Raw genomic sequence first — 22,198 nt, forward strand, 5'->3', positions numbered from 1 at the left:
TTAAAAAGCTCTGTGGTGGGGAAAGAATGGAAAATGAAGGACATGAGTTGAAAAGGCCCTGACAGTTTCCTCTTGGACAAGGTGGACATAGTCCAAAAATTCTTTGTACTTTCTTTTCCTCTCTGCTTTCCCAGAGGTGGGTTTCTATTGTGTATGTGTTGAATGGTAGGTAGATGGGCTGCCTTTGTGGTCAGAGGAGGGAGGGAGGGATTTCCTATTGCAGAACAAAGCTGAATTATTGATAACAAAACCCACAAACGTGCTGACTGTTGGGAAATGCTGCCTGAATTCTGTGCATTCTGAATTCTGTGTGGAGTTTTGCACAAACTTTTGCACTTAAAATTTTGGGAAATTATTGGATGTCCTTTCTGGACATCTCTCCCTGGTGCTCAGAACAAAGGACAAAAAGGATCTTTTTTCTTTCTTTCCCTCTATGTCACTTTTCAGTAGAGCAAAAAAACCCCAATGAACTAGGGACTAGGATCTGGAAGAAATTGTGAACTTCAGGTTGCTCTTGCAAGTTGACAAACTGCTCTGAACACAGAAGGATGCTGTTCCAAAGTGCACTCACCATTAGTATGTCTGCTGTGATAGCCCAGTTTGAAAACAGAAGAGTTTCTCCGATAAAAATGCAAATCTGTTGTAACAAAACACACAAAAAGGAGATTTATTCACTTGACATTCAGAGGAAAAATAACCTGTCACAAACTTTCTTTTGCTGCTTACTTTTCTCATACCTACACAGCACACTCCTTGTTGCTGTTGTGGTTTATCCTGACTATTAACAAACCATGGACTTGTATCAGAGCTCTACAGGGCTGGACTGAAATGTTGTTATTGTAAACTAAGTTTATGATCTACAGAGCAGCTAAATTAAAGGCTGACACATTTGATTTTAGAAGAACATGAAAAACCAGCATGAAGAGACAGCCCCAGGCTTGAATACTTAGAATCACAGAATTCTTGAGGTTGGAAAAGCCCTTTAAGGATCAAGTCCAACTTGCACTATTCTTTTCTAAAAAGCCTGTTAGAAAAGGCAAGAAAGCCACAGCTCCCCAAAGCACAGCCATTTCCATTCCTGGGAAACAAGTTATGTATCAGCTGTGTAGCAAACCAGCTGAGGTACTCTGTAGAGAACTGTGGAGGATCCCTTCCCTCCCTGACAGCATTACATGGGAATATCTGTCCAGTGGAGACTGGAATTAAGTGTGGGCTTTGCAACATCAGTGTCTTGTGGTGAAATACAATCCTTGGCTCTGTGGAGATGGTCAGCAAGAGACATTAAAAGCCACAGAACTGCAAGAGTGGCAGCTGTGGCATGATGTGACCACTGCCACTGTCTTTCCCACACACCAGTTGAGGTTGTCTAAACCCCTCAGATCACCCAGTCACTGCCAGGAATAATTTGCTTTATTTAGCAAGTCTTACACACTGACCTACAGAAGCTTCCTCTATTTGTTTCTAAAACTGTCTTTGTTTCCCAAATATTTTCCCTCCCTATCCCCTTTTTCTGTGACTGGATCTGCTTCCTCTGTGATGGTATTTGAGGCAGTCTTTACAGCCCAGCTGTTAAATCTCTATTTCCATTTTCCCATTGTCCACTGCTCTGCCTTGAGGTTGGCTCTCAGTGGCAATGACAAGTGAGAACACATCCAATAAACCAAGGTACTGTCAGGAGTGAAGCCACATGTCCTGTGGCTACCAGATACCTCCTCAGACCTGCTCTGAAATCTGTCCTGCTGCAGCTTTGCAGCTGCTGTTGCTGGGGTTCTGTGCCTGGAGAGACTAAACTGAGCTTGGGAACAATGGAATCACAATTCTGAATGCAGCATCAACGTGCCCTGCCTGCTCCGAGCACTGCAAACAGGCAACTGCTTGCCTTGAGCTGATTTGAACTGCACACATTTGAATTGCTACAGGCAGCAAGAACTTTTCCCCTGTGCAGGAATTTAGCACAAGTCCTTTAAATAAATCACTGGAATGCTACAAACTTCAGAGCACACCAGTTCTGAGCTGATGAATGTGTATTTCAAGTAACCCATGAAACACAAGATTAATAGGTGGGTACTGGTAAAAGGAAAAGAGGAACAAGAGAAAGATCAAAAAGCAGGATAGAAGATACTGACATTAAAAAATGTCTGTCCTTCAGCTGCTGATGGGGCCTTATAAATATGAGTTCCCCCACTGCAAAGGGCATGTTAGGATATGTGGCATTTCTGCAGAAAGGAGACTCCAGGGATGCTTACAGCAAATAGGGCAGCCCCAGAGCAGATAATAGCTCCTGAAATGCTCAGTTTTGACTCCTCACACACTTTTTGAAGCTTCATTTTACACTGAGACTTCACCTCTACATATATATCTATTTCTGACTCCAGCTGTGCTATGTAACATCTCCCCATGTCCATTTGGTGTTTGATTGCTCATCTGTGCTTTTCTGTTTAAGTGATCAGTTAGCCAATTCTGACTCCAAATAAAAGTAGGTTTCAGAGTGGACACACCAGCAGCTCTCACAGCAAGTTCTAAGCAGGTTACAAATGCCTTCCATGACTGTTTGCAAAGGGTGTATCTGTCAATATCTTCATTATTTGTATTTCTCTCTGAAATGGTGTGTAAGACACTCTCATGTACTCCTGAATCTGGAGCAATTCTAACTCCAGCTCAGTTCTGGGCAATATTGATGCCTCAGAAGTAGGTAGGTCACCAACAACATGACAACAGAAAGTCCCTGGGGTTGAGACTAAGATGCTGTAAAAGCTCTCTGGCAAGGTTTTACCCTGAGATTTGCTGCTTCTGCAAGATCATAAAATGTCTTTGAGGAATTGAAATAGATGCTGAAATTGAGGAAGTTGGAACAGTGTCAAAGGAAGGCAAAGCAGAACATCTCTCTCCAGTCACTTGGCTATTTAAACAAGTGTAAAATGTGCAGTTGAAATGCCTGAGCAGTGTGAGATGATGGTGCCACACATATAATGGGTTTCCAGAGACAGGTTTGAAAACCAAGTTTCAAAGAGTTTGTATTTCAGAAAAAGTGGGACTTGCAGATATGCAAATTGGTGCTTTAACGAGCTGGATTACAACACACAAATCCACATGCTGCAAGGAAAACTGAGTGAGGAGTGATTGGACTATACAGCCAAGTAAGATACTTAAAAGAGAAAAATACAGGTGTCTGGGCAGCTAAATAACACAGAATTGTTGTTTTAGTCCACCTTGCCAGCCACTTCACCACTGCCAATAATTTACTGGGTCAGTATGAAAAGACTGGCTGGAAAAAAGTCCTCTCTCTACCTGCCTCAGATGGGAGTGGCTGCTACAGAATGGGAATTGCCCCCAAGGACCAAAATCATTTGCAAGAAAGGACTGAGCAAGAGAGAAATGTGTTCAGGGGAGGAAGAGAGCAGACAGCACAGAACATGTAAGGGGCAGAGTGATCATGTTAATGGAAATGCAGGTCCTTTTTAGAAAAAATAAAACCTATAAACCCAAGAAATTAAAAAGCAAGGGCTCTGCAGGTTCTTGCTGGAGTGCTGAACACTTCATTTAAGCTGATGCCTGTATCAGTCAGCATTAAAGCTCTCAACTGTTAACTAAAGCAGGGAGTTGGTGATCTGGTGGCTGGCACAGCTCTCTCTCAGTGAGAACATCCCCTCATGGGGACCCACCTAATTGCTTGGAAGTGAGAATTTTAAGACTCTGAGCCTATGAGGGTTCCAAAAACATTCATTGTCAATTTTTGCACGGTATGATCCATGACAAAAGCCTAAGGACAGTCACAGTACAGAAGGTTGGCAAATACCACCGTGCTGGGGGACAGACACTGCCCTGCCCTTCACAGACACAGAACTCAAGGATGTGAGCCAGGACAAGCTGTCAAGGATGAGATCAGAGACAAGAAAATCAACCCATAAATTTGACTGCATTGTTTCCAGAAGGAGATTTTATCCTGGATTTTGAGATGAGGAAGGTAACCTAGCCCATCATTCTGGCCACCACAGAACACTCTCCCCTTCATCATGGACCAATGAGACTTAAAGAGCAATGAGAAAATGCTACACCATGCAACCTAGCAATGCAGGTTCCTATTCTCCTTGAAATACAAGGGAATTAAACACTCTACAAGTTTGCAAGATTGCAACAGCTCCTTGAATGGCATGGAAAAACATGAGTTTGTGTTAGAAACTTGCCTTGGTAGGTCAATTCAGTATGGCACTGCCACTATACCTTGTGTTATGAGACACAGGTAGCTCCAACCCAGACCTGGCCTCTCTTTCTGGGCATCAGGTTTCCAGCAGCAGAGTTTTAGGGCCATGGAGAGGCAGTGCTTCTTACTTCAGCCCAACAGCATCACAAACAGGCTCATATTCCTTATACCCCCCCTCCATTTGCAGCTGTAACTTCCTTTGCAAATCATTGACTCTTTATTAGATTTACTGCTCATCCATAATAAAATAAATTGTTTCTAGGATTGTTTAAATGATACCATTTATATACTCAAACAATGCAGAATAGTCCCATGGATATTAAAGAAAATATAAAATGTATAAAAATGGTATTTTTATATTTTATAATAGCTAGCTCCTGCTGCACAATTTTTGAAAACAGTATTTCCAGCCTAGAAAAGGAGAGGTTTCTGTATAAAGAGACTGAACAGCACAAATGAATATGTCTGTCACTAGGTCTGAGAAAGGAGAAAATCACAGCTCTGTCTCACAAAGAGGTGGAGGGAGCAGGTGAGGGGTGTGATAGATCAATGAAAGGAGGGTTAATGATTCACCAACCAATAACACCCTCTCACAGGTTGTTTGAGGTGATCATTTTTCTGCCAGTTAAAATGTTAGTTCATGGTCACAAACCAGAGACATGAATCTTAAAAGAGGAGGTATTCTTGGCTCTGTCTTAATGATTTTGAACTTCCACTCTCTCTGGTTGTGTTTCCCCATAACTGTGGCAGCTGCTGAAAGACTCACCAAATAACCACAGCAAGCCCAGTGCTCAAAATACAGAGAAATGAGGAACAGCAGTTGGCTGGTTACTTGTAAATGAATTCTCCTTCCTGGATGAGCCTGTGCTGCTGTGTGCAGGTGAAGGGTGGGCATTCAGAAGGGATCCCACTACTCCAAACACTTCATTCTTTCCCTTCATAAACTTCTCCCGGTTCCAAGCTTCTCTCATTCTGACATTAGAAGGGAACCAGAGATTTGTTCAGTGACTGGATTTTTACTCTCTGCTGAAAGCAAGATTCTAGCCTAAGGCTGGATTATTATAGTTGAGCTTCTCTTTCTCCCTTCAGCCTAACTAAGAGAGGGTTGGTTTTGATGAGATGTAAGGAAGGAGTGTTTTACAAAGGTGGTAAAGCACTGGCACAGGGTGGCCAGGAGGTGATGGAGGCCTCATTCCTGGAAACATCCAAGGCCAGATTGGAGGGGGCTCTCAGCACCAAGGTCTAGTGGAAGGTGTTCCTGCACAGTGCAGGGGGGTTGGATTACATGACCCTCAAAGGTCCCTTCCAACCCAAACCTTTCTATATATCTGGATCTATTTGATATCTTTTCATACAATTCAATTCTAAGCACTCAGGGAGGGGCCATATTTTAATCTGTATTTGTGTAACATCAAGTACTGTAGGTTCCTGGGCTATGGTAATGCAGATAACAAATTGAAATTACTGGGTAATTAATACTGGCTTAGTGCAATCCACCTAGTTATGGAAATGACTGGTACTGAAAGGTAGCCAAAAGCTTGCCCACAGACAAATTACACTGTAATTGTCATCTGGTACCACTGCAGCTACAATACCCTCACTGCAAGGGAAGTGCTCAATTTTCTTGTACCAAAACATTAGGCAAGAGCAATAAAGGTGTGGACTGAGATGCAGACAGAAGAGCCCAAAGGCTGTGGGTTTCCATGGAGCTCTGAATTCTGAGGGCAGCAGGGATAAGCAGTTGAGATTTCAGGCACTGAACGCCAAGAGGCAAAAAGAAGGAAAGGCAAAAGCAAGAAAACATCCCAGGCTTTCTGCAGGGGACAGTGCAGCCAGTCTTGTAAGGAGTTTGGAATATGGAAAGGATTATTATACTCACATAGGCTCCCACGATGCTGCTCTTGGCAGCCACGAAGATGAGGCAGATGAAGATGGCAGATCCCAACATTCCAACTGCACAGACCAGAGGATCCGCTCGCTGTGTCTTGGAGCGGCACCACTTGGTTGCTCCTGCCCCTGTGATCACACCCAGGAAACCAGTGAAGCAAGTAATTGCTCCAAAGATCAAACTATTAAAAAAAAAAAAAAAAAAGGAAAGAAAGAAACAAAATAAGAAAAAAGGTGGGTGATTTTGTTGTTTTTTGGTTGTGGTTTTTTTTTTTTTTTTTTTTTTTTTTTTTTTTTTTTTTTTGTTTTTTTGTTTTTTGTTTTTTGTTTTTTTTTGTTTGTTTGTTTGTTTTGTTTTGTTTTGTTTTGTTTTTTGTTTTTTGTTTTTTGTTTGTTTGTTTTTTGTTTTTTTTTTGAGTTTTTCTGCAAAATGGGCATGGTCTTTGGATGAATTATTATGGCAAAGTGACTAATGGAAATTTGCACAATTTGCACAATGGCTTTGCAAATTTTAAATAAAACAAATGCTCATAATTTTAGTCCTCTTCCCCTGCAATTAAGAAAAAACACAGCATATGAAATTTAGCATTGTACACAGGCTTTGATCCATAGTAAAGGGGTGCAGAGGGCTCACACTGCTTCCTTGGGTGGAACTGGGATTCCTATGAAGTGTCCTGAACAGCTAATTATGTATACACAAAAGTAATTAATAACCTGTACATTGATTATGTAAGGAGAAATCATGGACAGGCACCAGGAAGTTTCAGGGCAAGGAAACCTAACAAGACTCTTAAATGCCAGTGATTTCCAACTTTGACTTTATAACTCCTTTCAGGCCACTTCAAAGAAGCTTTTTGCTGTTAGGTTACACATCAGAAATGTGTTAATTTTAATTTAAACCACCAGGAGGGTTTTCCATGTGATATGTGCAGGACTTGGACTACTTGGACTTTGGGCAACCACATTAGAGCAGCTTGAGGACAGTTAAAAATTGAGGTGCAATGAAGGAGAGGGAATTTCTCTTTGCCAACAGCAGTTGGGCAGTCAGGCTGGAGCTGAGTGTTTTGCTCAGTGCATTTTTGTGGAGCAGCCTGAAATTGCCTGCTGGACACTCTGGCTGATGAGACTCCACAGCACTAACTACTTTAATTGAGATGGGATTATGTCTGCTAAGGCAAGAAGGTTTTCCTAATACTATTTTCCCTCATGAGCTAAAAAGCAAAAGATCTGACAAAAGGCTTTTTAATGTCTTTTATTTACCTGGTGAGATGCTTTTATAGCATTTTCTGGTTTGTGCCACCATTGTAAATCACAAAATGAAGAATTACTTTTCACAGCTTATGTGTTGCAAGTGGTATTCCATAACCAGGACTGAAAACCCAAACCACTGTATAACATCAAACACTCCAGCCCAAGGTGTCCCAGATCTCTGGGACATTCTTCAGCAAAACTCAGCACACACAGCAGTTTACAGAGCAATAAAATAGAGAAGTCCTGCCTCACACAGTAACAAAAGCCTGCAGGATTTGCAGCTTTAGGGGAACCATTCCAAGCTCTGAATTAGAGGCACCACTGGGGCTTCCTAACCTGCCAGCTTATTCTGCTGCTATCACAGATGGGTCTTAAGAACCCAAATTCTCAGCTCTCCCTTAGAGGATTTTTCTTTTCTCTTTTCTCCTCTGCACCACAGCCTGGGAACTAAGCGCTGAGGTCATTGCTTCTCCCTTGGTTTGACTCCATGCAATGAAGAAGAGAAATAAAGCCTAGTTTACAATCCCAGCATTTCCTATCATTGTTGCAAGGACCTAGAGGAAATTACAGACATTCTAGTGCCTAGTCTCTGTGAGACTTGCCTGTTTCCTCTGGTAAATAAGCCCCCACCCCCTCCCCCCCTCTGTAAAGCAGCTGACTCTGACTCTCACCTATCTTTGGTGCCACAGGGCTGGTAACTGCAGGTCTCTGCTGTCTTCTGCACCACCTGTGCTCTGTGGAGATACAGAGGGATCCACATTCCAAGTGCCCCTGTAGCAAAGGAGACAGCTGAGGTGGCCAGGGATGAGAACACGTAGCTGCGGCTGTGGAGACAGAAGCAAGAGAAGGTTTAGTGGGGAAAGTGAAAAAGCAGGACCCCCACACAGGAGCCTCAGTGACAAAGCCCAGTGTTCCCCCACAACTGCCACCTCCCTTTGCCAAGGGGCAGAGGTAACAAAAGGCACAAAGGGCTGGAGAATAAGAAGAATGGGATATTCACATGTGATGCTCCACTGATAACAATATACTGAACTCATCAGAGGTGCTTCACAGGACTGTATCAGGGGACTGTTGGAGGAGAAAATCAATACTTGGTCACTAAAACATGATATGTGAATTACAGGGCTTTCACCCTAATGTCACCTGTTCACTTGGATGAGCAGTTTCCCTTCTCCCTCCCCAGCTGTGCCACCATACAGTTACTACTTACACAAACTACCAAAAGCAGTAACACAGAAATAATGATAAATTATCTAACATCGCTTTTCACAGTCCTTTGTCACTGGATGACAACACCAGGGAGGTATTCCAGCCAGTAGTTCTAAAAATGAAGTTTCCCATCAGAATTACAAGGTAGCCCTGAATTCACAAGTGAAAGTATTTGCACATTCACAGGCCAGTTTTCTGGAAGGAAGTGCAGCTGCTCAAACACTCGTGAGTATGTGAACCTTTATGCACACATACAAGCACATTCAGTTCTCATGGATTCCGTCACACGTGGTTGTTCACATATATTTAAACTTGCCACAGTGCAAGTTCTATGTGTTTTATTATCTTAGATTGCTAAAACTTTCTTTCCCCCCTGAGCAGAATAGCTCTTTTAAAGAAGAAAAAGGATCTAAGTGTCTGAGCAACAGTGGCACAACAATTAATGGAGGAACATAGCAATTTCTACACTTCAAAAGCCCTGATTTGTGTGAAGTATGAGCCAAACAAAGCAGACTTTTTCTTAGATGTCAGTCTTGGAAAGGTTAGAGCAAAACTTGGAATGCATCATTGTCACAGCAGTTGATACCTCATGTAATGTGATTTTCTTTCTTAGGTCCACAGACTAAACTTCCTGCAATTCCCTGCATGACGTCACTTTCCAGACTCACTGTGCTAAATCCAGACCATTGGATGTTCCAATTAAGCATTAGAGGCAAAACATGGTTTTCACTCGTGCTCTTACTTTCTAATCAATGCTTTCATGTCCCTCAGCCACGAAGTCCGAGCCTTCAGCTGCCCCCCAAGTTGTTCAGCATTTCCTCTTTTAGCAGCAGGCACAAATATCAGGATGAGTGTCCCTGTTATCATTCCCAGGAGTGGAGATACCTGCAAGAAAGGAGCAGGGAATTAGCACAAGAGTCAGGGGGGTTTGCTTTGACTGGTCAGGAAGAAGCAGAACACAGAATCTGTTTGGTTTCAGTGGCTGCTCCTCACAGCCAGGCACAACTTGTCAGCATTGAGGCATCTGCTCCTTTCCTTCCTCTATGTCATTCCCTGGACTCTCTTATCTCACTCTGGAAACATGCAGCTTTGAAAATACTCTGAGTGGGGCAGTCCATTGTGTCAATAATAAGTACCAAGATTCATCTAAACACGATTCTTGAGTGATGTTTAACTCTTTGGAAACCTGCTCCCAGCTGGGCTCAGAGACCAGCTGGTTTCTGGGTGAGTGCAGAAGCCTTTTAAAGGCAATTAGACCAGCTGAAAGATTTCTGGGTGCAGGGAACATGCTGGCTTTGACATACATCCCTCTTCCAGCTAACCCACAATGGCTCCTCATTTTCATGCATCTTCCTCAGGTTACCTCAGTACAACAGACCAAGAAACATTGAAAATTCAGACTGGAAGACAGGAAAACAACACATTCAAGGGCTTGGCTTCCCAGTATCCAATCCTTTCTCCCAAGCACTAGGCAAAAATACAAAGACCCCACAGCATTTTGTAAGCTATAAAAACTATTCTTATTTTGACACTGAAATTCCATTATTGTCAGAATGGAAAATAGCTGCTTCAGGAAAATAGGAACACAGATTCCACTGAACTACCACCTCATCTAGACATGCTATTTAAAAAATAAATTCCTGTTAAAAAAAGAAAAAGGCTTCCATTATTAACCTGAGAATGGCCTTTACACATGGGTCAGTGTTTCATGTCCAAAGATGACAAGCTCACAGGAAAGGAAAGACAGAAGTATTTCAGAACTTAAAAGTCAGGAAAATGGCTCATCCAGGAATACATTGAAGCCTGATACAGTATCCTTATGACAGCTGAACAGAAGACACAGCACTGGTAAAAATTATTGGAAATGCTGTTTTTTCTACAGCCAGATGATTTCAAGTCTCTTTGATTTTTATCTAAAAGCTTAAATACCCACCAGGACAATATCCATGAACACTCAGCAATGCTGCAGTAAAACACTTACTTTGTTGTTAAACCCAGAGACAAAGCTGCAACTTGTCCATGTGCTCTTCTGTCTTTTTCAGCCCACTGAACTACAGCTTATTCCTGACCTCTTCTGTGTTTGGAGCCCACAGGAGATCATGGAGGGAAGCATCACCTTGGGGAACCATTCCCATCTTGCAAGAGTACAGTAATTGCCACAGGGATGGAAGCTGCTTTACCCTGATGTCTGGATGCTTTCTGTGAGTGCTGTGTGACTACAAAGACTGACATGGTGTCCAAAGCAACCACCAGAGATGTGTGCAGCTCATCAGATTCCCTAGATTTTGTACAGCTAGGGAATCCTGCACCAATGTGTCATTTATAGTGGAAATCACGAGCTGTAAGGGGTACAGTCTTACAGATAGCCTGGATTTCTCAGGATAACTGTGAAGATGTCACCTGAAAAGTCCTAGTGATGATCTCTTTTCACAGATTAACCATTTGGGTTTTCCAAGGCTGCTCCAGTTGAAGCCCACTGACCAGAGGAGGGGCTTTGGGGTTTTCAGTCCTTGTGTTGGCCTCTGCTCAGAAGTTCACATTACTCTTAAACATTTCTGCTAATGAGGCAGCATCCTCTTGGTGGGGAGCTTTAGGCTACTTCACTTTCCACTACAGGTGCACAGCTGGAAACTGCCCTCCACACTCCCAGTCACAGATGAACTGTTCATGGTGATGTTCCTGGCTTTGCTTACCCTGGGCATGGCCTGTGTCACAGATGGGAACCCCTGCATTTCATCACCTACTGTTACAAACAGTGCTGGCCTCAGCTTCATGAGCTTCATGGTCTCCATGAAGTGCCACAGCCAGAGAATGCACCTCACATGCCACCCACAGCACCAAAGGTCAGAAACCAGTTCTGCTGGGCCACTTCCTCTCATCTCTTTTAAGACATCTTTGTGTGCAGAAGCTGTTTGTAAGTATGTGATTGAGGTGGATTATCTTTTCAGCCCATTTATCAGGGTCCCAGGAGGTTCAAATAGAAGGAAACTGACTGTCTCAGGGCAGAAAAACAAGCGGAAACTGGAACAAAGTGTTTTTTCCTCAAACCAGGAAGCCATTCTCGGAGTTTCTTGACAGCAGGGGACTGAAAGACTGTGGAGTTGATTTAAGGCCAATGCCTCGTCTTCCTGTCCCCATCAAGAAGTCATGATTGATTGATTGATAACAAAGTGATTGGAAAATTCTTGCTCCCAAGCAGGGAAAACACCAAAGTCCACAAGCCAACGCCACATATCTTTGCTTAGAGAGTGCATCTGCCATGCCCTTCACATCCACAAATGTAATTTCCAATCCTTCACCTTTCAAATCTAATAACAGGTTGAGCCATAGTGTGATGGAGCTCTTCCTAACACCAAACAACCAGCTCTCATTAAAGGTGTCACTAAGAGGGACTTACCCGCAGCGCCCAGTGCCAGTCTCCAGCAACCTGTTTCACACTGGAGCCAGTGATGTACCCCAGGCCACTGCAAGAAAGGCCAAGAGGAGAGTTGGTCAGAGCTTTAAGCCACAGTCACAGCTGTTCTTGGACAAAGAGAGGCACAGCCAACTGTGTGTCCTCAGCTCTCGTCCTACAGGAAGAAACATGGGGATTGAAGCAGATGGTGGCTAGTATGTGATTCTACTCAGCACTGCTGATCTAAAAATGTCCAAATCTGATGGAAATTTGGAAGTTTATAGCTGACCTTTCAATCTACAGTGGATGGAAACAAAGACTTAAAAAGAATTTATTTCCCAGTTTCATTTCTACATCAGGCCTTTCTCTCTGCTAATATGAATATTGAACAATTTTATGTTCAAGCTTTCAGTTAAAAAGTGCCCTTCAAGGACAGGCCATATTCCATCATTAGGTTTTTCTCCTTGCCACTAAATAGTACTTGGTTCTAATTATGCAGGAAGAGACTATTTTCTATTAGCTTGGAAGAAAAACCAAGAAGAACTTGCAAAAGGTTTGATGGGAGACCTTCAGCCACATGTAAGAGAAAAGGTGCATTATAAGAGACTAAAGGTGAACACAGTCACATTTCTCTCAACATGAACTGAAGGTAAATACCCTTTTGCAAAACTGCTGCATTTGTTGTTGAGATTCCCTTGGCTAAAAGTTGCCAGAATTGCATGGGAGCAACTGTGAGCCCTCCTCCCCAGGCCCCTCCTGCCCCTCTTTTATTGAAGAGCCTGCTAAGCTTTGGAGGTTGTGAGGTATAACCTCCCTAAAATTGGACATTTTACCCAGACAGGCCCCAAAATCAAATTATGAATCATTACATACTGGTCTGGGTTGTAAGATACCTTAAAATCCACCCAGTTCCACCCCCTGCCATGGGCAGGGACACCAGGTTGCTCCAAGCCCTGTCCAACCAGGGCTTTGGCACTTCCAGGGATAGGGGAGCCACAGCTGCTCTGGGAATCAGTGCCAGGGCATCACCACCCTCACAGGGAAGAATTTCTTCCTAATATCCAAGGGGATACAGTCCTTTCCCTGTCCTCTGTGCCCTTGTAATCCACACTGCCGCTGGATATTGAGATAATGAAGTCCCAGAATCAGGCTCAACAGGATGAATATTTGTAATTTCTTTCTAGTTCATTGAATTTTCTACATAAATACTTGGAATCCTTGGTCCTCTTGGCAAAATATTCTTTTAACTAGTTAAAGATTTGTTTCTCTCTTTTTCCTCAAAAGCAAAAGGATGTTTGTGAGTTTTATCTCACAGGAAAGTGTTCCAGCTTGTAAAATGCACCACCAGAAGTTTTTCTCTGAGTTTGGAACATGTTGCCCATGTATTCCCTGCTGGAAATGAACCCACAAAGCCCTTTTGCCCAGGATGTTGTCCATCTCTGAGCATTGGTATGCAAACTATGCAAAGCCACCTTGCTGACAATCTCACAATAGAGGGGTCAGCCATTTTTTAAAAAAATAAAAATAGTGACAGATTCCCTCCCGTCCCAACAATCAGATACTGTGTTGGGCTGATAAAGAAACTCCCCTGAAAGAAAAAGTCAGCTAAAATATTTTTATTCCATTTCCACCCCATTGCTGTAAAAAAGTAGGAAAAAAACCCTAAATAAACCAACAACTAACTTCCCATTAGTTCCCAGAAGTCACACACTAATCAGTAATAGGGACGAAAAAGAATCTAATTCCTGCAACTAATTAGTCACTGCTCAAAATATTTTCCTGTCTAAACCATTCCAGCCAAAGTCAAGAACTAACATCATTAGCAATTTCAGATCCGTGTGAGTTTATTTAAGAGAAAAGCCAAACCCAGGTTGAAGAAGCTTGGTGTCACTTACCTGCCCAGAGGAATTGCAAAGTAGAAAACAGAGAGCATGAGGGTCCTGGTGTTTTTGGTGAACAGGTCCCCAATGATGGTTGGTGCAATAGTAGAATAACTCGCTTCACCAATGCCAACCAAACCCCGTGAGAGCACAAGGAGCCAGAAATACTGAGAAAAGAAATAAAAATATTAGCAGGTCCCCCCTTGGCGTTTTTAATTCAGGATGCACAACAGACAGGGGAATATGAATTCCTGTGACTGGAAAATGATCCTCCTGTATGCTTTTATTTTTAGAACTTCAGAGTTCTTTCATTTGTCTTTTGCCCAGAGGAAAGGGACTGTATTTTTTGTGGAGATTTGTAGGAATGAAAGAAAAGTAATAATAAAACATTTACTCAGTGACATTCAAGAATATATTCTGAAAGAGGCAGAAGACCCCCAGTTTCTTCCCAGATCCCAGCTCACTCTTGCTAAGCCTGAGTTGGGAAGGTGTGGGAAGGTGGGTGAGTGTAACAAACCCTGCTCTGGAATCTGGAAACAGCAACTCCTGCCAAGCACAAGCCACCCCTCCCCAGTGTGCCAAGGACAGGCTCTGACTGGGAAATCCTAAAGGCTCTTCAAAGCTGGGAAAGGGTTGAACCTGCAATCCCCTCAAATAAATGTCTTCCTTCATTAAAAACTATGGAATAACGGAATCTTCCAAAGTTGCTGAGCACCCATCTCACTCCACCTGCCTTGAACAGCAGCAGATACCTCTCCAAAACTCTCAGAGGAGGCCTGAGCTTTCCTGGGAGCCCCAGGAGCATCCATGTACTCTGTAAGCAGGACCTGCAGGGAATGAGTCGGAGCCACACAGGGCAGGGGCATGGAGGAGTCACTCAGCTGCCCAGGGAACTGCCCCTTTCTGGGTAACAATCCCTCAGAATGAGGATATACTTCACATTCAGCACAGCACAATCTACAATGGTCAAAAAGGAATTGTTTAGCTAATAGAATATTCTTAATGGTCCATTTCAAGCAATACTATCGTGAACAGTGAGGACCTGATTTTCAGCCCAAGCTCTTTCACTGCCCCTGCAGCTTTCTGGGTGCTGCTGAGTGCAGGCTAAGACACAATGCTTTGATGCCTGAATACCTGAAACATGAGCACAAGCAAACTCTCAGCCATCTAAGCAGCTTGAGCTACACCCAGGAATAATTGCAGGGGCAGAAATGAGCCAGTCAATGCAGAAAGTTGTAAGCACAGGGACATCTATTTCTACAAATGTAACCTCTACAAATCCTCAATTTACTGTCATTATTCTATAGATCATTTGTGGGAAGAATAGCAGGGATTTAAACTGAAGGAAGGCAGGTTTTGATTGGATATTAGGAAGAAATTATTCTCTTTGAGGGTGGTGAAGCCCTGGCACAGGCTGCCTCATTCCTGGAAGTGCCCAAGGCCAGGCTGGAGGGGGCTTGGAGCAACCTGGGACAGTGGAAGGTGTCACTGCCCATGGCAGGGGGTGGAATGAGATGGGCTTAAGTTCCCTCCCAACCCAAACCACTCTGTGATTCTGTGCTTATGATATGTCCTTAATCATGAAAGTGCTTTGGGAAAAATGAGCAATTACCAATTCTCCTTCTTCAGATAGGAAAAAGCCAAGGGAAATGACTGATTCTGTGCCCTCCAGCAAAGCCAAGCTCGAGTACAAGTCTCATTCACAAACATGGAAAATGCCATGCAGACTCCAAGCCACGTGCCTCAGTCACAAATATATCCATCAGCAGACAAAAATCTACCACTGACACGTCTGCATTGTTTTCCTCACTGTAATCCCTGGCTGAAAAGAATATTTTGAGGATTCCAATAGCCACAAAACCAAAACACTTTTGTGCACTCTTCACTTCCTCATATTTTGGTGTGAATTCTGGAGCAATATACCCATTTTGTCAGGAATACAAGTTCCCTGTTGGCTGGCAGGGTGTGTGCAGTGCTGCTGGCATTCACACACCTCCCAAAAGCTGCACAGACGTAACTCACACACGTGGGTGTGAGCAGAAAGGGCACTACTATGACTCAAGGGATTTAATTTATGTCAGTTTCCCAACTCTCAACCACTCCACTGCAGAAATATGCTGGCAGGCATTGCTGCACAGGTAACCAATGTATTTAGAATGAGCAACAGTAGTTATAACGTGCTGAAAGGCTTAGTCATGCAGAATTAGAAAGCGGGGAACTGGAGGCTGGCTGTGGTTTCTGAGGGAGTTTAGATCTGGATCACTGAGAGGGTGACAGGTGAAGTAGTCACCTGCCTGGGATGAGCATAGACAATGTCACTTACACCTGAACAACGACAAGTTTGTAAATGCACTGGATGTTCCTCAAATTTGAAATACCTACAGAAAAATGACACAGTTTTGTGCTCACCAGCCAGTATTGCTCCCAGTGAATGCACTGGGTAGGAATTTCCTCCAAACAATGTTGTGAGAAGGTTCCTCTTACAATCCTTGTGCAAAGCAGGAAAACTGTACCAAGTATTCCTTTTGTGGTAGAGTGACCCAGTTTCATCAATACCACGGAATCAGATGCCCAATACAATGAAATCATCTGTAAAAAGTAACACATTCACTCTTCTCTCTCAGTTCCTCCTCAAATCCTCCTCCCTGGCTTATCCCATGTTGACACATTTCAAATATCTGTTTAATATTTAAACTATGTTCTTTGAAGCAGTGGTATTCTAACTTAAGTAATGAGATTTTACTTCATCTGGGAGTAAAAGCAGTCTTAAAAAGCATAATCCACATAAAGACCTGAATAGTGTTGCCCTTCTGAGATCAGATATTCAAGACTATGGACCATGGAGCCATTATGTTGTGATAACTAGATTAAACATACAAAAATCCAAAACAATTTAGGGAATTATATATAGTAGGTTCTATGCTGTGCCTGATTTTGGAGCTCTGTATCTAGGATTAAAGGGCTGATTCCCCTTCTTATCAGTCCTTTGGGATCTTTGGCTAGCACTCATCCTGTTGGAACTCATATAACAAAATTAATTTGTTAAAATGAGCTGGGACCACTCATCTTCCATCTCTAATCAGTCACTCAAAATTTATGTTTTAGTTGTCTCTGACGAGGGACAGCCGGGGAGCTCCCCAAGGCAAAAAGTGGTCCCAGCCATGACATTTTCTATTTGGTTTTCATATAAGAAGAAAAAAAACACAAACAACAAAACAACTCCAAAATTACTATGCTGCTGCTCATTTGGACCACAGGCATTCCATGAACCACTCAGAAACTGGTTCAGAAATCACTCCATATGCAATACAGACAACTGCTATTTTTTGTGTACATTTATACACATACACCCATAGGAACATCCCTTTTCCTCTCCACGTGTATGTGGACATGACAACCTGCACAAACACATGGCAAAGTCAGATATTCCACATGCTGAGGAAAATTCTGTTCTCCTCTATAGCTGTAGCAGGACACCTCTGCCATTTCCTCTGCACTGGATTTTCCCCCCACTGCTTTTCCATTTATTTCCTACCTCAAGGTTCTCAGGAGTTTAATGAGAGAAAAAGGGCTGACACCAGCTCAATTCTGTCGGCGCACAAAAGCAGAACAGGCAGCTCAGACTTTAACTGAATTTTACTGTTCCCCAAGCAGAAATTGATATAAATTGAAGAAGCTCGTTCCTTTCTATATGACTTGGTAACTCTGCTGTAATTTGTTCATCTGTGCAAGCAGGTTTCTGGCAGGAAAACTGAAAATATCTGAGTCAGCTTTCAAGACCTGAACTAGTTCCTTCCCCATAGATTAAGTCCAGCAACCTCAACACTTATCAGTAGTGTTTTCCTAAAATGAAAGGCTTGAGATTGAACGTTTTTTTTTAAACAAAGCGCTATCAGGGCAAGCAATAATTTGTCTCTAATTTTGGAAAGCTGCCAACATCTCCTGATTTGGAGAGATGCCATGGGTTTCTTGGGATGAGTGCACAGCCTCAATCCCCCTCCTTGCCTGTGTGTCAGCCCAAAGTGCAGCTCTGTGGCTGTGCTGAGGTTCTGCAGCCACTGTGCTGAGGCACCAGACTGGATGTGGCACTGGGAGGGGACACCTGAGCCACACAACGGCACTGCCATGAGTTCCAGGAGCAATTCAGGATGCAAAAGGGCTTCCAGTGCCTTTCTCCAGCTTGTGTGACTGCTGAGACACAAGCCATGGAAGATTCCAGTACATAATAAACACCAACATATGGAAAGAATGGTGGCTGCAGAGAGCCAGAACTGCCATAGCCTCCCTGGGAATTTCCCTTCTAGAGATGACATCACCAGAAATGAATGCATGGTGAAAGCACTGATACCTATCAATGGGATTACAAAAGGTCAATGGATGTGCTCTCTTCTTCCCATCTCCTAAATATATAGAAGGAAAAACATCCTCTATCCATAAAGCAAAAGAAATCAAATTCCTCAAAACAGAAGTGTGTTTTAGAAGGGATAGAAATCCTTATGCCTTGAGGATGTACCAATAAGGAACAGAAAACTCTACCCATCAACTTCTACATTTCTTGAACTATCAGCAAGCCACAGACAACAAGAGTGACAGATCATGGAGTCCAAGGGACCTGGTCTCATTCCTGTCACCAGTGTCACCAAACTCTAGAAGCTATGGATGTGACAATCCTTCCAGAATTTACATCTGTAAAAAAGCTTTCATGGTTACAGTAAAGTATTTATAATACAGAATCATTGAATTGTTTAGGTTGGAAAAAACCTCTAAGAACATCAGATCCAACAGATAAAATGTCTGATGTGGTTTCTATTCACACCTTCATACTGAATTTACTCTCAATCTCCTGCACACAAAAATACTTGATGGCCTAGGACACATGACTGGCTTTAATCATGTTTGGCAAAACCTCCTAATTAGACATTTATCCTACTTGTATAGACCATTCAGGGAGTAATATATGTTTTAAGAGGTCTAATTACAACTTGAAATTCTTTCTCCTTTTTTAATTAGTTAACAAAAGGAGTAAAGCCACTGTTCTTTAAAAGATTATCTGCTACTGGTAAACCTATAATCTGCCAAATATGTGTACAACTCTGAACCACCAGATTTACTGTCTAAAGAATCATATGATCTTTAAGCTTTGGTTATTAAGTATTTGCATTTGAATGTGGAACAGCTTGTAAGAGTCTCAAAAGAAGCTGAGCACATGCTGCTTTCTGATGAGGGACACAGGGACTGAGGAGATCCCACAGATAGAGTCATGAATTCCTGTGTGTGCACAGCACCAATGCAAACCATGTTTAAAACTGGTCTAAAAGAAGGATCTTTTATACTGCTACAGCACCTGCACCTGTACCTTTCCCTGTGTGAGCATGTTGAGTTAAACTCCTGTGGATAATGCATTTAACTGGTGTAAAAGAGGACTTGGTACCATTAAATTCCTCTTTCTGCTGAGTTGTGCCATTTTTTCCTTCTTTTATTATATAGACATTATGCAAAAATCAAGAATATAGAATCAGGGTTTGCACCCCTTGAAAGAAGATGTGCCTGAAGTCATTCCTACCATGGGCAGATGGGATTGCCACACAGCCTAAAATGTGGTGACATGACAATAAACTAATGGGAAAGCACTGGGATTGACCTAATTTCCCTGAGTTACACTCCTGTATTTCTCCAGCTGGCTGAGCCTTGCACTAGGCAGCCAGGGCAGCACAGCAGTCACAAGTGATCAGTTGTGACTGAGATACTGCTGGTGCCAGATGAACAAAGCAAACCCCACAGGGCTCAAATATCGATTCAGGGGCTGCACAACCATGGTTCCTTTTGGCAGCTGCACCCACATGCAAGAATTTGCCCTCCTTGAGCAGACCCTGCATTTTCTGGCCAGGCAAATACTACTTCCTCCTGTGCTGCAGTAAGTTTTCCCAGCACTTTGCAGGATTTAAATGGTTAATGATGACACACCACACCTTTTGCCAAAAGATGCACTTTAACTATGAGGTAAGCCAAAGCAGGAACCTGCTCTGAGTATCGGGGTGGTGACTAAGAGAACTGACTCCTGCACAGTCACAGCTCAAATTCCAGCTCATTAGCTGAGAGTCACTGAAGAGCTGAGCACTGGAATGACATTACATATTTGTTTAAACACTAAATGCTCCAATTCTCTCAGCCCTCCCAGGAATGAGGCCTCACCTTGAAGAATCTGAAAGTTTCCAAGTCAAACAAGGACACCGACATAGCACGAGAGACAAGCTGACATTAAACAATGAGGTTGATGTTTTGAATTCCATTCTGTGCCTGGATGGGTGACAAAGGCCACAGCAGAACTGATAAGCCTAAATACATTTTCCAACACTGTGCACCCCTAAAGCTTTATGAATTTTGCATATTTATAACCAAGGCACCTGGCTTCTATTGGTGGACACAAGTCCTGGGCCCAAATACTTGATGGGAATACTATGTCAAATCTAGATATGAAACTCAAAATTACACACCTCACCTTCTCAAACATCAATGGTTCTAACTCTTCTCTAATAAAAACAGAAAAAACATTGTAAACAGACAGAGAGGGGCTACGTAGTACTGGTGAACTGTCCTATGACAATCCTGAAGAACATGTCCTCCTGTCAAGTCCAGCCCAGATTTTTAAGTAATTGAATATTCATTACAAACTTTGGCCATTTGATGTCTTACCATCTGGGAGATCTTTGAGCAGGAACAAAGGAAGATGAATATTTTTATCTTTATTGACAAGTAATCTTACCTAATCCCTCATGGGAACTGCCAGCCAAGAGAGCAAAACACAAACCAGCACGGGGGCAAAACTGTGCACTGAGATGTTTTGTTGATCAGTACCTTTCTCCCCTGTTCAGAGGCTGGCTAAGCACTGGTTTCAGGATTTCCTACAGCCAAAGGGAGTGGGTTGTGCTCAGTCTCTGGGTGGTACAAAGGGACCAACAGGGCACATGCTCAGGTGGAGACACACTGATGGGTTATCAGCTGTGAGTCAAAGCTGAGAGTTATCAGTGTTTATCTGTTTGCTGTAGGGATACAAGTGCACTTAGAAGTTCATGCTAGAGTTACCTGTCAGATAAATACAATTATAAACCACCCTTCTCACCTCCACCAAGAGCTGTCCCCTTATCAGCCCTGAGCCCTGCAGGCAGGGCATCCCAGGGCAGATGCAGCTGCTGCTTCTTCTGCCACTTACCCACTGCAGGGAAGTGATTGGATTTAGATTTCTCTTTTCTTCCCCCACTGTGTGTGTTGTTACTCACTCATGCCTACTTCTCACTCCCCACCTCTACCATCACAACTATTTATAAGTCACTACTGCACACAACATTTCCCAGAACTTCCATCACCACTGGATTCTATTTAAGTTCTACAGTTTCCTCCCTTCAAATTGAACTCTTGATGCTAAAGTCCATCTTCCATCACCAGTTTTAAACTGCTCTTCTCCTTTGCAAACACTCACAGAATAAGAGAATACCCAAGACTTGAAGCAGTTTTGAGATAGTCTGGATCAACTACAACAGGCTGATCAGGATAATCCATTTGAATTTTGAGTATCTCCAAAATGGAGGAGCCACAACCATGCTGGACCATCCTCAATGTAAAATCGTTTCTTCTTATGTTTAAGTGTAATTTCCAGTATTTTAGTTTGTGCCTCTTGACTCATCTTTTCACTGGGGACCTCTGGGAACAGTCTGGCTCCACCTCTACACCTCCCATCAGGTATCAATATGCTCTAAAGCAGCTCTATGGGCTCCATGGGGACAGAAGCAGTCCTACAGGGAGGCTGCCCCTTTGGAAAAGGTAAAATATTTAAATTCAGTTAAATCTGTATGGCAGACACCATCTCACATTTGCTGTGTCTCTGCCACATTCACGCTAACCAGGTTTTTCTTCACTCCTTTTCCCTTAAGCCTGCTTGGCATAGAAAGTATACTAATTTAAATATTTGTGTCTGGCAAAGGATGCTTCTCTTACCCAAAGATCCTCAGCTCTGACAAGCAGGTCACTAAAACTCAAGTGCAAATGCCCCAGGCCTTCTTTCTTCAAGTGTTCACAGGTTTTATTCACACATTCATATTAGTTTTATTCACATGTACTTATTCTACATATGCTGGCTAGAGGGTATAACTGTGCTAGAGATGAGGCTGCTACACCACACCTGGATTTAACACAAGCTCCTGAGTTACTGAAACTTTAGTGCATTGATGAAATCACTTGCTCAAGGGTCAATACTGAAATCCTTTGCATTTAGGAGGAACTTATACAACAGCTCCTAAAGCAGGTCCGAGTCCCCTGCAGCATCCATTCACACTTTGTCAAACACTTCCAAACTTCAGCTCATTTGGATGCATTAAGTGT

General features: G+C 42.9%; 1 protein-coding gene across 1 annotated transcript in view; it reads right to left on the reverse strand.

Moving 5' to 3' along the window:
• Positions 1–22,198, reverse strand: part of SPNS2 (SPNS lysolipid transporter 2, sphingosine-1-phosphate) — a gene marked incomplete at its 5' end in the record, with an annotated part of 131,968 nt that overhangs the window by 35,163 nt on the left and 74,607 nt on the right. The window contains 6 exons of the mRNA XM_083875094.1: positions 572–637; positions 6,081–6,270; positions 8,011–8,163; positions 9,291–9,433; positions 11,946–12,012; positions 13,838–13,989. Coding sequence (XP_083731220.1) covers positions 572–637; positions 6,081–6,270; positions 8,011–8,163; positions 9,291–9,433; positions 11,946–12,012; positions 13,838–13,989 — 771 coding nt within the window. The remainder of the gene's footprint in view (positions 1–571; positions 638–6,080; positions 6,271–8,010; positions 8,164–9,290; positions 9,434–11,945; positions 12,013–13,837; positions 13,990–22,198) is intronic.

The sequence above is a fragment of the Zosterops lateralis genome (assembly GCF_965231275.1).
Source record: "Zosterops lateralis genome assembly, chromosome: 19".
NCBI lineage: Eukaryota > Metazoa > Chordata > Aves > Passeriformes > Zosteropidae > Zosterops > Zosterops lateralis.